This window comes from Marmota monax, unplaced genomic scaffold, assembly GCF_021218885.2.
Source record: "Marmota monax isolate L192 unplaced genomic scaffold, Marmota_monax_Labrador192_F-V1.1 WCK01_AAM20220418_F8-fsc00001, whole genome shotgun sequence".
NCBI classification, from domain to species: domain Eukaryota; kingdom Metazoa; phylum Chordata; class Mammalia; order Rodentia; family Sciuridae; genus Marmota; species Marmota monax.
This window is the reverse complement of record NW_026693777.1, coordinates 34,398,090-34,414,339: the sequence shown is the minus strand read 5'-3', so window position 1 is coordinate 34,414,339 and position 16,250 is coordinate 34,398,090. Positions and strand designations below refer to the sequence as shown.

The 16,250-nt window shown below is 33.9% G+C and overlaps 1 protein-coding gene across 1 annotated transcript; it reads left to right on the top strand.

Annotated features, from left to right (window-relative positions):
* Positions 1 to 8,605: 8,605 nt before the first annotated feature.
* On the top strand, positions 8,606 to 9,583 carry LOC124104770 (olfactory receptor 4K17-like). Its single transcript, XM_046461865.1, has one exon. It carries the CDS (start codon positions 8,645 to 8,647, stop codon positions 9,581 to 9,583), a length of 939 nt encoding a protein of 312 aa, XP_046317821.1. The 5' UTR covers positions 8,606 to 8,644.
* Positions 9,584 to 16,250: the final 6,667 nt, after the last annotated feature.

Below are 16,250 nucleotides of genomic sequence, written 5' to 3'. Positions count from 1 at the left end.
ATTATTCATACTGACATTTCCAATTCTAGTCCAAAGCCAAATGTTTTATTCTAACCTTCTTCATCATTATTTGTGATCCCATCATGAATCATTTATATAAGTCACTTCCATTGTTCACTGTCTTCTCCTATCTGTTCAACTAAAGAGGGCATAGAATGCAGTTTCAGAATTAACCATACCATATCCAAAGTACATGTATGAAGACATAAATTGGTGTGAATATAGTTTGTATACAAACAGATATATGAAAAACTGTGCTCTATAAACGTAATAAGAATTGTAATAAATTCCACTGTCATATATAAATTAAAAAAATAATTTAAAAAAGAGTTAACCATACCAATATGATAAGAAAGCTGACTAGATTTCAATATTTTATTTAAAAAATCTTGTTGTTTGTATTCTTGTGTATATATTCAAAATACTGTGATCAAAAGCTATTAGTTCTTAAAATTAAATTTAACTGATATATGAAAACAAAAAAATATGTATTAATAAGATTAAGTAATGTTTTGAAATCATGTTTTTTAATGTTTAAAAATATCTAACTACTCAGATATTTATCACTTCTTTGTGATGAAAACTTTAAATATTATGATTTCCAGATATTTGAAATAAATTCTATATTAATGTTATCTATAGTCACTCTACTCTGAACTACTACACCAGAACTCCTCTCTCCTAATATAACTTAGTACCCATTCATCAACCTCTTTCATCCCTCCCTCTCAGTACTCTCTCCAGCATCTGGTAACCACCATTCTACTCTCAACTTCTTTGAGATCAACTTTTAAGGTTCTATAAATGAGTAAGATCATGCAGTGCTTGTCCTTATGCCTGGCTTACTTCATTTAACATAATGGCCTCCAATGCAAGCCAAATTGTCACAAATGACAGGATTCATGGATTTTTATGGATGAATATTATTACATTATGTATATATACCACTTCTTTATGTATTTATCACTTAACAGACACTTAAAAATCTGCTTCTATTTCTTGGTTATGTTAAATATGCTATAAAAAAACATCAGAATATAAGTGTATTTTTTTCATACTGAGATAATTTCCTTTGAACATATTACCTACTAGAATTTCTAGATTACTCTATCCTTTTTCGGTGTGGTTAGATAATCAATTTAAAAGACAATTTGTTTTATTGATTTTCTTCTTTTACATTTAACAGTATTTACCTCATTTAAGAGTATTTACCTCATTCTTTGTTGGATATATTATATAAAATTTTAATGAATTATATTTATGAGTAAATATAAAGACATTCACACATATATGTATATGCATGTGAAGTGTTTATACTAAGAGGTATACTTAGAGCAGTATTACTCCCCTTTGATCTTTTCAAAATCATTCGAGTCCCCTATCCTTTACATTTCATTGCCATTTGCTACATAAAATAAATAATCCAATTATTTTATGTTTTGCTTTCTACACAAATATGCACATTTAAAGCCACCCCAGTTTGTTTTTCCTTTTATCTAATTAATGATAGCTTACTGGGCTGGGGATATTGCTCAGTTGGTAGTGTGCTTACCTCCCATGCACAAGGCCCTGGTTTCAATCCCCAGCATCACACACACACACACACAATAAATAAATAGATAGATAGATAAAAAATCATAGCTTACTATCAACATTTTTTATATCTGTTTTTATAAAACTGTTTTCTGGATATTAGACCATGACACAGCAATCCTTGACATAGTATTAAACACAAGTCACAGTAATCTATCTCATTCTTCATTGCAGGCAAACATTTCAAATATGATAATAAATATAACATGATAAATAAATAGAAAGGAACAAAATTCAACTGCTCCCTAGCAGCCTATCACAACCATGGCATTTTATACACATGACTGTGTCTAAAATGTCCTCCCCACATCAGATTACTGCTATTATGAATTTAAGAAGAATAGCCTTATGTTTTAATCTGATTTTTCAAATTGTTCGATTTCTTCTCAACTCTGTGTCATTCAACTGTGCTTCAATTAGGGAGTCTGTACATCCTCAGAACTTGTTTCTAGCTGACAGGGAAAAATGGTATTGACTATATTTTCATAGATTAGTTATGAACATTTTATCTGAATTAATTCCTGACCCCTTGACATGGAAGGCTTTACTATTAATTGGTTCAAAATAAAAACACTGAGAAACTGCTCCTTACCTTTCCCATCCCTTCTTAGGATGAATTCACAAAGAGAGTTTGAACCACATTCAAATGCAGGCATATAAATTAATCATATCTTTCCTTGGGTGAACACTAACAAGGTGAAATGTTTCTGCTTTGAAATCTGCAGTCATTGCAATGATTACATATGCAGGGACCTCTATATTTTGTAGTTTCAAAAAGCTCTCTCTCTCTCTCTCTCTCTCTCTCTCTCTCTCTATATATATATATATATATATATATATATATATATAATGTATATGCATGGGATCGAACCCAGAGTCATTTAATATATATAATATTTATAAACATTTATATAATTACATATTTATATTTAGTATATTTATATTTATATATTAAATATATATTTATATACTAAATATAAATATACTAAATATACACTTATATAAATATATATTTATATTTATATACTAAATATACACATATAAATATATATATTTAGTCATTAATATATAATCATATAAAAAAGAATTCTAAGCTTTGTAATTTTCAAGTTAAGATAGTTACAAAAGCAATAATAATTTTTTTTTTCAGTTAAAACTAATAGAAATCAGTATACAGTTTCTTCCAAAGCTAAAAATAAAATTACCATATGATCCAATCATAATGTTCTTTGGTATTTATCCAACATAATTAAAGTCAGCATGCTTTAGAGATACACACACCCATGTTTATTGCTGTGTCATTCACAACAGTCAGATTATAGAATCAATCTAAATGTCCATCAACCAATGATTGGATAAAGAAAATGTGGTACATATACACAATGGAGTTTTATTCAGCCATAAAGAAAAATAAAATTGTGTCATTTGGGTGGAAGAGGAGAGCATCATGTTAAGTGAAATAAGTTAGAGAAAATAGTATTTTGTATTTGGAAGCTAGAGATAAACAAAAAAAAAGGATGCCATAAAAGTAGAAGACTATTAGGGTAGAAGAAGGGCATCAGGAGGAGGGAGGAGAGAAGGGAAGAAAGGTCTTGGAGAGCAAAGTTGACCAAATTGTTTTAATGCATATATGAACAAACCACAAGAAAATTCACCATTCTGTATAATTAACATGAACCAATTAAAATACCCAGACAATACCTGTTCTGTAATCCTCAAATCTCATTATTAGTTGTTAAATTTTTACTTAAAATATGAAATAAATGAATAATTAAGCTATATTCATATTTAGTCATTAATATATAATCATATAAAAAAGAATTCTAAGCTTTGTAATTTTCAAGTTAAGATAGTTACAGAAGCAATAATAGTATTTTTTTTCAGTTAAAACTAATCCAACAGCCCAGTGGTGTGGTCCATGCTTATAATCCCAGCAGCTCTGAAGGTTGAGGCAGGAGGATCACCTGTTCAAAGCCAGCCTCAGCCATGGCGAGGCACTAAGCAACCAAGGGAGACCCTGTCTCTAAATAAAATATAAAAAAGGGCTGGGGATGTGGTTCAGTGGTTGAGTGCCCTGAGTTCAATTCCCGGTTTGAAAAAAACAAAAAATAGTCCAGCAATATCAGTAAGATAAATATGTTAATAAGAACATTAATATTCATTCTGTGTAAGGAAAAAATAGCAGCATACCTAGTATATGGGAGGCTCTCTATGAACTTGCTATTTATTTTTATTCACTAGACTATCAGCTTCTGAAAGCCTAGGAACATGTTTTTATATTTGTATCCTTTATGATTAGCCCATGACTAAATACAATAAATGATCAAATGTACCTTTAAGAGATAAATGATTAATTAGAAAAGATGTGAATGGAGCTAATGAATATTTGAAGCATCATAGAAGTGTCATAGCTTGCAGTTGCAATGTCATAATTAAACTTCAAATCCACACAAGCCTTTCCATTCTCTGTTTCTACCCTTTCTACCCTTCCACAGGACTCCATATATTGCATTCTCCTCACTATGACCCACCACAATCATTGCTTTTGTAGTGGAATATTAAGAGCCCACATAAGCTGCATCTCATTATTTCACAGTGGAGAATAAAAAATAAATGGTCCCCAAAATGGTTTGGATTAACCAAAGATGAAAGTAAGACATCAGCTCTAAATCCCTCTCAATCTCCTGGGTAGGGCTAGGTTCATCTGGCATATATTAACTATCATTAATGCTAAAAGACCAAGCAATACTTGGCAGCCCTGAAGTTTTATTCCTTCAAAAAAATGAATTCCCTTTAGAATCACCAATTAGAGTTCCCAGAGTTTTCTGGCTCTTAATGACCACTACATAACTCAGAAGAGAGACTTTATTAGGAGGTCTACAGGTTGGAGTTTACATGCTTTAAAGATGCATTTTCTTATGGAACTCTGAATTCAGAAGATTCCTGCCCATGGAGCTATTTCTCCACCAGGATTCATTGTGCTTACTGCATCTGAACTGGTAAGAAGGCATTGTTAGCATATTAAAGCCAATACATTTGGCTGTTAGAACTCACACAAATAACTGCTGTTCACTAAACATGTTGTGAATACACATATAAAGGCAAAGTTTCAGGTTTCAGAAAAAGCTCCAGAGATTCTAAATTTTTTTCCAAAAGAAAACTAAAAACAGAGTTACAAAAAGAGAGATGGTTTACGTGAAGTTTCTAGTTTAGAGTTTGAAATACAGGAGAGTTTTAATAAATCATTGAATTTATTATTATTGAGGAAAGAATGAAGAGATTCCATTATATGCGAGGCACTGTGCTAGGTGCTAATATAACAATAATAACAAAAAATTAATAATCTTGGAAGGAAAGAATAATCAAAAAAAAAAATATATATATATATATATATATATATATATATATATATATATATATATCTTTTATATATACAAAATTACAACATAGGTAATAAGAGCAGTGCTCCAGGGATATAGAAGAGAGAATCTTCAACTCTATGTTAGGAAAAGTGCCACTGAGAATGTTATCCATTTAGACATTGAGGATGAGTAGCATGAGTTAGGAAAGCAAAGGATAGCTCATTGATTGGTATGTGTGCATTTCTTCTTATGAGGGACTCGCATTTCCTGAAATCTTTTTTTTCTAGAGGCTTTATGGGAAGAGCTGGGCTGCTGTTAAATAAGTTCCTAAAACAGCCAACTCTCAAGGACCCTTGCTAATTTGAGATTCTGAGCATTGCTATGTCCTAGGCAGAGTTCTATTTGGAATTTTATTTTGTTACTATTGTTGTTGAATGGCTCCTAACCAGTCACAGGGAGAGAGATTTCTCCAACTAGTGTTGCTGATCGCTGACCTTAGAACTTTTGCTGAGAAGTTGGAAAGAATGAAGAGCTTAGAAAACACAAGTGTGCACTAAACAAGAAGTGCAGACCTGTCCTACATACCTCTTAGAGCCTGAGGAAGCACAGAAGTTAGATCACTAGAATTCAGCTTTACTTCTGTGTCCCCACCAATAATTCCTCTGATATTTTAACTAATTCATTGCAAAAATTTGCCTCAGAATACCAGACAATTCAACTTAAATGGCAACATGATTTAATGTATAAATTTAATGTATAAATTTAATGTATAAATGCAATAACAGTGTTATTTATTCAACTATTCAGTATTTTATTTTTTACTAGGAATTTATCTATTAATTCTAATGATCTTATTATGAAAAAATAGCTTTTAAAAACTTGCAGTGAAATGCAAGGCTAGGCTAAAGGTAAGCCTCAACTCCAAAGTTATGGATGTTTAACTTTTATATCATGAAGTTCAGAGTTTGAATTCCTGTACTTTACCTTAATGAACTTCAGCAAGTAAACACTGAGTGGCAATAGCTAACATTTGCTGTGTGCCATCTATGAGCTCAGTTATGGAATAAGAACTTTGTATACACTCTTTTGATCGAAATATTCCACCCACCTCTGAGTCACATTCCTTATTGTTAATTTTGTGATGTAACATAGGTACTTAGAAATGCCTAATATGGAAAATACTGATGAGTATATTGTGATGTTAGAGAAAACCTGAGCATGCCTTCCCCTTCATTGTCTAACACTAAGTCCTCCACACAACTCAGCCTTCAGTGACAAGCCAATCACGGAATTCCTGCGATTCCTTTATTCTTTCTGTTTCTTGACAAGTAACACTTAAATAGCGATATCACTGAGGTCAGTTACAGATCATGTGAATTTGAATAGAAAAAAGAACATCTCATTAGTATTTTTCAAAGCTGGTAGATTATTTTTCTCTATTTACAAAGAAATTACATCCCTGGATCTAAATCCTTAAACCCATTTGGCATACTGTATGTGTTCATAAGTGCAAGGAAGCACTTTACAGGTGAGTGTTAAATCCTAAGATAAAAATTTGCAGCACATAGCTCTGCATAGGTTTTTATGAGTGACTGTTAATTAAATGGCTATACCACAAGTGACACATTATTTTTATAAATTTATCAAAGTCTTAGTAGTTTAAGATTTAAGGTGGGTTGAAATGTATTCCATTGTACAGGGATGGCATGGTAGAAAAAGAAGAATGCTGTCCTAATCTGTATGTAATGTGTAATTTTAAAATTTTTTCATAGATCCTGCTTTTGAAGTTTTGTCTAAAACTATTTGCCTAATCCAAATCCATGCATATTTTCTCTCTTTTATGTTCCTTAGAAAATGTAGGTTTCCATGTTACATTTAGGTTTATGATCCACATTTTAGGTAAATTTTATACACATCAAGAGGTTTAGATTGAGTTTCATTGTATTTTTTTTTATTTTACATATTCACATATCCAATTTTTCAATCTTGATTTGTTTCAAAGACTTTTTTTACACATGCAGAGCTCATTTTTTCATCTCTGGTTGTATACAAAGTATATGCACACCATTTATATCTTCATAAATGTACTTAGGATAATGATATCCATCTCATTCCACCATCTTTTTTACCCCCGTTTCAAAGATTTTGATGCTTTAAACTATATTTTCTCCTTTCACCTATTTTGCACAAATGTGTTATTGTATTTAAAAGTGCATAACTCTAAGGTCGCTATTTTTAAAAAATATTTTTAGTTGAAGATGGACACAATATCTTTATTTATTTGTTTTTATGCAGTGGTAGAGCACTTGCCTAGCATGTGTGAGGCACTGGATAAATAGTGCCTCACACATGCTAGGCAAGTGCTCTACCACTGAGCTACAATCCCAGTCCCCTAAAATCACTCTTAATTCTGTTTGTGCTCTGTCCACCATGTTATCTTTCTTTATGCTCTAAAACTTCTTAAACTCTGTGTCTCACTCAATGTCTCAGTTTCCTCATCTCACATTGAGTTCATTTCTCAAGTTTTCAATCAAAGAAGTTATTTGCTGAAAAATAGAGTATGGATTGATGGTCAAGGCTAAAGGACCATACCATGTGATAGCAGAAAGAGCTATTTCTACTGCTCTCTCAGATCCAAACTATACCTAAGTATTATCTTTAATTTATGAAACAATCTTTAATTTATGAAACATCATGCCTCATTGTCAGTAACTTATATGTTTGCAAAGAAAATATAATTGATTTCGGAGAGTAGTATAAGATTTTAAAAACCTTTATACTTTTTCTTTCCATTTAAGTTAATTTTATTTTTATTTAATAACATAAAATGTACACATTTCAGGGTATCATGAAATGTTTTAAATCATTCATACATAGTTAAATGTTTAAACAAGGACAAATATGTCTATCACCTTGAGCATTTATCATTTCTTTACAGTGAATACATTAAAAAATCTTTCTTACAATTTTTTGAAATATACATTATGTTATCCTGTAGTGTCACCCTCTTATGCGATAGCACATCAAAAATTCTTACTCCTATCTCACTCTAAATTAGTGATCAACCTCTATCAATCTTTCCTTCATTCTAAACTAGTGATCAACCTCTATCAATCTGTCCCTCATCCTCCTTCTCTCCATAAACAGTGGTAACTACAATTCTACTCACAAATTCTATAAAATTATTTTTTTATATTCTACAAATATGTGAGATCATGCTTGTTCATCTGTACCTGGCTTATTTTACTTAGTGTTCTTCACTTCTATCCATATTTTTGAAAATGACAGGGTTTTTTTTAGCTGAATGGTGGTAATTCATTGCCTATATGTACTGCCTTTTCTTTGTACATTCATCAGTCTATAGACACTTAGATTTTTTTCCCAATCTTAAACACTGTGAATAGGGATGTGAATATGAGAGTACAAATGTCTCTTTGACTTATTGATTTCATTTCCTTTGGATAGTCACCCAGTACTGGAACAGCTGGATCATGGTATAGTTGTTAATAAATTTTTGAAAAACCTCCATATTGTTTATCATACTGGCTGTACTAACTTACATTCCCACCAACAATGGGTGAAGGTTCACTTTTCCTAATATTGTTGAAAGAACATAGCAACCTTTGTGGTATAAGTGATCTCTTTTTCTCTCTGCAGGTCATCTGTGAACAAGCAATGAGATCAAAACCATGCAACTACTAAATCAGTCTCAAGTATCAGAATTTATTTTGGTGGGACTGACCAGCTTTAAGGATATAGAGTTTCTTCTCTTTGCCCTCTTATCAATTATCTATTTGGTAACAGTTTTAGGGAACCTTCTCATTATACTTACTGTATTTTTAACCCCAAACCTGAACACCCCCATGTACTTCCTCCTTGGGAATCTCTCCTTTGTGGATATGTCCCTTGCTTCCTTTGCCACCCCTAAAATGATTGTGAATTTGATAAAACACAGGAAGACTATTTCTTTTCTTGGTTGCTTCACTCAAATATTTCTTCTCCACTTACTAGGTGCAACTGAAACTGTACTATTGGTTTCCATGGCCTTTGATAGATATGTGGCCATTTGTAAGCCCCTACACTACATGACCATCATGAACAAGAAACTGTGTATTTTGCTTGTAGTGATGTCATGGTGCTCAGGTCTCCTTCATGTAGGACTTCAGTTACCCTTTGCCATAAACTTGCCTTTCTGTGGTCCTAATATGGTGGATAGCATTTTCTGTGATCTGCCTCTAGTTAGCAAACTTGCATGCACAGATACCTATTTTGTACAAGTAGTCATTGTTGCCAACAGTGGCATGATCTCCATGAGCTGTTTCCTCATTTTGCTTATTTCCTACACTTTAATCCTCACAACCATTAAAAGAAGCTCTTCTATTGGGCAGTCTAAAGTCCGTTCCACTTTGACAGCTCACATCACAGTGGTGATTATCTTCTTTGGACCGTGCATCTTTATCTATGTCTGGCCCTTCAACAACCACTCTGTGGATAAGTTTCTTGCTGTATTCTATACCATTATCACCCCTATCTTGAATCCACTTATCTACACTCTACGGAACAAAGAAATGAAGACAGCCATGAGGAAACTCTGGAGAGCTCTTGTGCATTCTAACGAAGATTCTTAGGTTAAAAGCATGATTACAGAGAAATGGAGTATTGTTCATACCTCTAAAACTTTCTTTTAAAATAAACTTATCCAAGTAATATAGAGAGAGACAAATAAAATAGCAAGATTCTAGAAGATAGATATCTGATAATATTTTGAATGTTTAACCAATGTAAAATTAATAAATTTTTATTGATCCTTAAAATGATGTTCAGTGAGTTATAACAATTGTCAAAAATCTCCTTGTCTGTCAGAGCAGTTTGATCTATATGTATTTTAAAAAGGTACTCATAAGGCTTGCTATGAAAGGCCAATTAAGTCAATCTCCAGAATGTCTGTTATAATTTTCTGTACATAAAGATAATTTTCTATCTTCTCTTATGATATTAGTGTCTGAGTCACAAATCCATGTGGTACCTTTACAAAGCCAGAAACTGAGTTGCCACCATCTACCTTCCTGATCAAAGTCACTCATTTTTCCTTTTGCCACCAAAATAAGATTTTTATATGCTCATCTTTATGGCTATTAATAAAATGAAATCTTACTACCATCTTCATGACCTCGATATTTCAATTTCATAGAATTATGCCCTGACTCCAAATAGAAGGTTATACATTTTAGAGAAATATTGTGAATTTTGGAAATGATATTATATATTGCTTTCAATATATGTGTATAAGGGAAAGAACTCAGGGGCACTTAAACACTGAGCTACATCCTTAGCCCTTTTTAATATTTTATTTAGAAACAGAGTCTTATTGAGTTGCTTAGAGCCTCACTAAGTTGCTGAGGCTGGCTTTGAACTCTCGATCCTTCTGCCTCAGCCTCCTGAGCCACTGAAATTATGGTGTGTGTCACTGCACCCAGCTTGAAAGAAATATATTTTTGTTTGTGTTCCATGGCCCAGACATCAGCTCAGCCAATATAGAAAGAGAATCCATGACTTGAGTCCTGAACCACCATATCTAGTCTCTCTGACTCTTTGTTTCAAAAGCACCTGTGCCTCAAATACCATTACCAATGGGCAATGGGAGTCCTTGGTACCAGGTGTCACTGTGATCACTCCTGAGAATGCAGATCTATAGTAGTGCACACCAGCTTGTGCTTCTGGCCTCCATTCCAAGGCTTCCCAAGAACACCACCCATCTGATACTTATATCACTATAAGTAGGCCTTGAATCTAGACTCTGTGCCATGAGGGTTTCTCTGTGTCATAACACCCTTAGTAGCAGACAAAGAGTCTGGAAAGATGTTAGTAGCCATCACCACTAAAGACCCTGATCACCACCACAGAGTTCCATGGTGTCAATCAATGCTACCTTGCAATCTTCTGCAACATCAACTTCAGCTGAGAGAGAAAAGTAGAATCAATACCACTGTGCACCCATGGTCGTCACAACAGTTTCAGCCTACCCAACAGTGCCCTTTCACCCCCACATAGAAAAGCATCTTTCCCATGGAAAGCAGCATGTGAGGTCTGGGAAAGGTAAGTGCTCTGGTAAATGCAAGGAGTGTACTTACAACAACAGTGTATGAAAAACCAAGAAACATGCCTTCACAAAAGAATTCAGTAATTTATCCAGTATCTGATTCCAAAGAAATGAAGACCTATGATCTACTAGGCCCATAATGCACAATAATTGCTTTAAGGAAACTCCGGAAGCTTCAGTATAACTAATTTAACAAAACAATTAGAAAAACAATAATTATCCAAAAGAAATTTTACAGAGAGGTTGAAATTAATTTAACCCCCCCCAAATTAGTTAAAAAATTAATAAGATATAAATTATTTAAATTACAACATCAAAAATATAAAATGTGGGAAGAGGTGGAGTAAAATTATAATTTTTAAAGAAAATTAAAATAAAATATTTTTCCAGTTAAAGTAGATTATAACTGTAGAGCTTGTGCAAAAGGAAAACAAAGAGAGAGTGTGGATATACTTCTATCAAAAAAAAAAAAACTGATTCAAAAACTGTACAAAGTAACTAGAAAGTCATTATATAATGATGAAAAGGTCAATTCAGCATGACAGTGTAACAATTGATACACCCCCAGAATTGAAGAAAAATTTTGAAGCGAGAGATCGAATGCAAGATAACTAGGGCCTTCAGTACTATAGTTTCAACAATAGATACATCATACAGACAAAAAATCAATAGGAAACTTCAGAGTTAAGCTACACTAGAACAAATGGACCTAACAAATATACACATATTATTCCCTTCAAAAGCAGAAGAATGCATGTTCTTCTGTTCATGTTCTGAACATGAACACTTCATGTTCAAGTGTATAAATCACATTCTCCATGACAGATCATGTGTTGGGCCACAAACCAAGTCCTATAAAATTTAAGGTATAAATCATATCAGGTATTTATTCTGACCACAGTGGTATACAACTAGAAATCAATAAGTTAAGGAATTTTAGATAACTTAAAAATGTATGGAATAGCTGACATTATCCTAAACAAATAATGGGTCAAGGAATAAAAAGAAAGGGGGGGTGATTGGAAAATTATTTATTTATTTATTTATTTAAGGTGCAGATGGACACAACACAATGCCTTTATTTTTATGTGGTGCTGAGGATCGAACCCGGTTCCCGCCTGTGCTAGGCCAGGGCTCTACCGCTGAGCCACAATCCCAGCCTTGGAAAGTAATTTAAAAATATCAAAATGGACATACATTGTACTAAAAAAAAATGAGAGGCAGCAACTGAAGTTATAAGAAGAAAGTTTATAGCTATGAAGACCAACATCAAAAAAAAAAGAATATAGGTCTGACAACCTAATATGACATGTAAAAGGAACTAAAGCAATAACAATTAAGTTCAAAGATGGCAAAAGAATAATATTAAAGATCAAAGAGAGGGGGCTGGGGATGTGGCTCAAGCACTTGCCTGGCATTTATGCGGCCCAGGTTCGATCCTCAGCACCACATACAGACAAAGATGTTGTGTCCGCCAAATACTAAAAAATAAATATTAAAAAATTCTCTCTCCCCCTCTCTCTCACTCTCTCTCTCTCTTTCTTTAAAAAAAAAAAAAACAGATCAAAGAGGAAATAAAGTACAAGCCCGAAAACAATAAAAAGGTCAACAACGTAAAAGCTGATTTTTTGAAAAGGAAAACAGAACAGAGAAACCTTGAACTACATTAAGAAAAAGTGATATTCATAAATAAATAAAAGCAGTCATTATAGTACAGAAATATAAAGGATAATGAAAAGCTACTATGCATAACTATTTAACAAAAAATGAATAACCTAGAAAAAACGGATAATTACTAGAAACCACATACAAAAACTAAATCATGAAGAAATAGAAAATCTGACCAGATCAATAGCAATTAAGGAGACTGAATCAGTAGTGAAATGTCTTCCATCATAGAAAACCCTGGACCTGTTATCCACACTGTTGAATTCTGAATAGAAAAAATATTGGTATGTCATAAACTTTATTTTCTCAAAAGAATTGTCAAGATGGAGTATTTTCAAACTCATTTTTAGAGGGAAACATCCTTCTAGCAAAGCCAGACTAGAACACTGAAAGAAAAAGAAAATTTCAAAACCTCCTATAAATATATATTAATCAAAAAGAGCATGATACTGACATAAAAAGAGACCCACTGCTCTATGGGACGGAATAGTGAACATAAAAGAAATTCCAAGCTGGATGGGGTGGCACATGCTTGTAATTCCCACCTGCTCAGGAGGCTGAGGCAGGAGAATCACAAGTTCAAAGCCAGCATCAGCAACTTAGAGAGGCCCTAACCAACTCAGTGAGACCCTGTCTCTAAATAAAACATAAAAATGGCTGAGGATGTGGCTTAGTGTTTAAGTGCCCCAGGGATTTAATCTCTGGTTACTCCCTCCCCCCCAACCCCCGAAAAAAAAAAAAAAAAAAAAAGAATTTCGACACTTTTGGTCAATTTATTTTCAAGGTACCTACTAACAACACAAAATAGGGAAAGAACAGTCTCTTTTATAAAAAAACAAAATTATTAATGAAAGTGTATAACTACACATAATGCTAACACAAACCAGATGATAACATCTGTAGCTCTTTTAATAACATGAAAAGTATATTTCAGAATATTACAAAGGAATATTACCAAAGGCAACAGAAGATCATCAGGTCATCTCACCCAGAAATAGCACTCAATCAGGATGACCTAACAATTTTCCTAATTGTTATTACGGACAATGTATGCCCCTAATCATAGAGCTGAAATATGGGAATAAAACTGATAAAACTACTAGGAGGAGGAACAGAGAGAAAATTATAATAAAAACATCAAAATCCACACTGTCAATAATTGATTAAAGTTGATAAAAACTCATTAGAGTTGAACCACTTTTATATAATTGATATTTATAAAATACTTTGATCAAATTTATTAAATTTATCTTTTTTCTGAAGTGAACATACATACATTTGCCAAGTTAGAGAATATTCTGAGCCATAAAACAATCATAATTAATTTTAAAAGTGTTTAAATTACCCAGATTTGTACATAGATGTATAAAACAGTTCTATTTGTAATCTCCCAAAGTAGAAAGAAGACAAATATCCTAAAGCAGATGAATGGATGACAATATGCTGGTCTTTAAGTATGACTTAATAGTATTAAGCAACAGAAAAGAATGTTCCATTGATGCAAACACCAAAATGACAAATATCACAATATGTATGATGAGAAAAAGAAGTTATATTTAATACAAGTTCAGACTACTTAAATTCAAGATTAGTGGTTTTCTACAGAGGGAGGATTTGTGCATGGAAAGACTAGAAAGAGGTTATCCAGGGACAAGAAAGCTTTGGGAGCTGAGGTACAAAAAAAAATGTACATTTTCAACATGAACAGTTTATTATGTGTGAATGTACTGTGTTCATCATCTCTAGCAATTAGAGAAATGCAAATCAAAACTACTCTAAAATTTCATCTCACTCCAGTCAGATTGGCAATTATCAAGAATACAAGCAACAGTAAATGTTGGCAAGGATGTGGAGAAAAGGTACAATCATATTTTGCTGGTGGGACTGCAAATTGATGCAACCACTATGGAAAGCAGTATGGACAGTCCTCAGAAAACTTGGAATGAAACCACCAATTGACCCAGCTATCCCACTCCTTGGTTTGTACCCAAAGGACTTAAAATCAGCATACTACAGTGATGCAGCCACATCAATGTTTATAGCAGCTCAATTCGCAATAGCTAGACCATGGAACCAACCTATATGCCCTCCAAAATATGAATGATAAAGAAAATGTGGTACATATACATAATGAAATATTATACCACCTTAAAGAAGAATGAAATCATGGCTTTTGCACTTAAGTGGATGGAGCTGGAGAATATCATACTAAATATCATACTAAGTGAAATAAGCCAAGCCCCTAAAACCAAAGCCTCAATGTTTTCTCTGATAGGTGGATCTGATCCATAATAGGGTGTGGGGAATAAAGGGACTTAGAATTATGCAGAGGGAAGTGAAGGAAGGGGAAAGGGTGTGGGGATAGGAAGGCAGTGGAATGAGATGGGCACTATTATTCTATATACATGTATGATTACCCTATTGGTGTGACTCTGGACCATGCTCAGCCAGAGGAAAGAGAAATTGGGCTTCCTTGTGTACAATGTGTCAAAATGCATTCTATTGTCATGTATGACTAATTAGAACAAATTAAAAATTTTAAAAAGCTAAGAAATCAAAATAAAGGTGTTTTAAACTCATTTTAATATTCTTTTTTAAAACAAATATATCTTAATAAATTTTACAACCATTTCACAAACTCAATATCTCATGTAATCATTACTGGCATCAGATCAATATTGGTGTCAGATTCGCCATTTTAGGTCGGGGGCCATTTTATCTAGAGCCTCCCGAGTTTTGATTCTGAGGCATTGCTGCTTAACTTCCTGTAAGAACATGTTGCCTGCTAAATGATTAACCCCACCCCAGCTTATGATGCAACTCCTAAGCAGCTGATGAAAAGCCTCTTGCAGGCTATAAAGCTGCTCTGAGTGCTCTCCTCGGAGGGACAGCCTGTTGGTTTGCCTGGTGTCACTAACAATAAACTCTTGTGTGAGATTCAGGTGTGAGGTGTGGTCTTTGGACTTTGTGTGGAATCTGCAAGTGTCCACTGGTGCTGTGACTGGGATTAGGCTCTCCCATCAACATTGCTCTCCCTTTTGGGGATCTGAGCTGCTTTGAGATTCCATACTCGGTCCTAAGCCGCCCTCACTGCGAATTCACCTTCCATTTCACTGAACGCTTGACTTCTCATCCACCACCCACTGATTCGGGGAAGTTCCCCTGCCTTAAGTCCACTCAAAGGACCTGTGGGTCCTGGGAAGTGACCTTGAACATCCGGCACTCCCAGGGTTCCCATTTGGTTGGGAATGGAACCCCATCCACGGCTTTCAGAGATACATTTGGTTCCTACCGTTGGCCGAGTCCATAAGCTCAGAAGGTCTCACCCCTGGCAAAAGATCTTTCTCTGGGTCTCGGCCTGAAAGCCCTGGTGCCAGGCACTGAGAATCCCTACAGGCCTCAGCCCCAGCTACTGTCCTGAGGCGATGAGGACTCCCAAAACGGTTAGCTCTTCCTCATTCGGTATAAGAGAACACAGAGGTACACCTCTGCTTCTCACTACCGACTCTCTTTTTCTCTTGCCATGA

Excerpts from the sequence above, each read along its gene's own strand:
- LOC124104770 (XM_046461865.1), top strand. The coding sequence starts at position 8,645 with ATGCAACTACTAAATCAGTCTCAAGTATCAGAATTTATTTTGGTGGGA.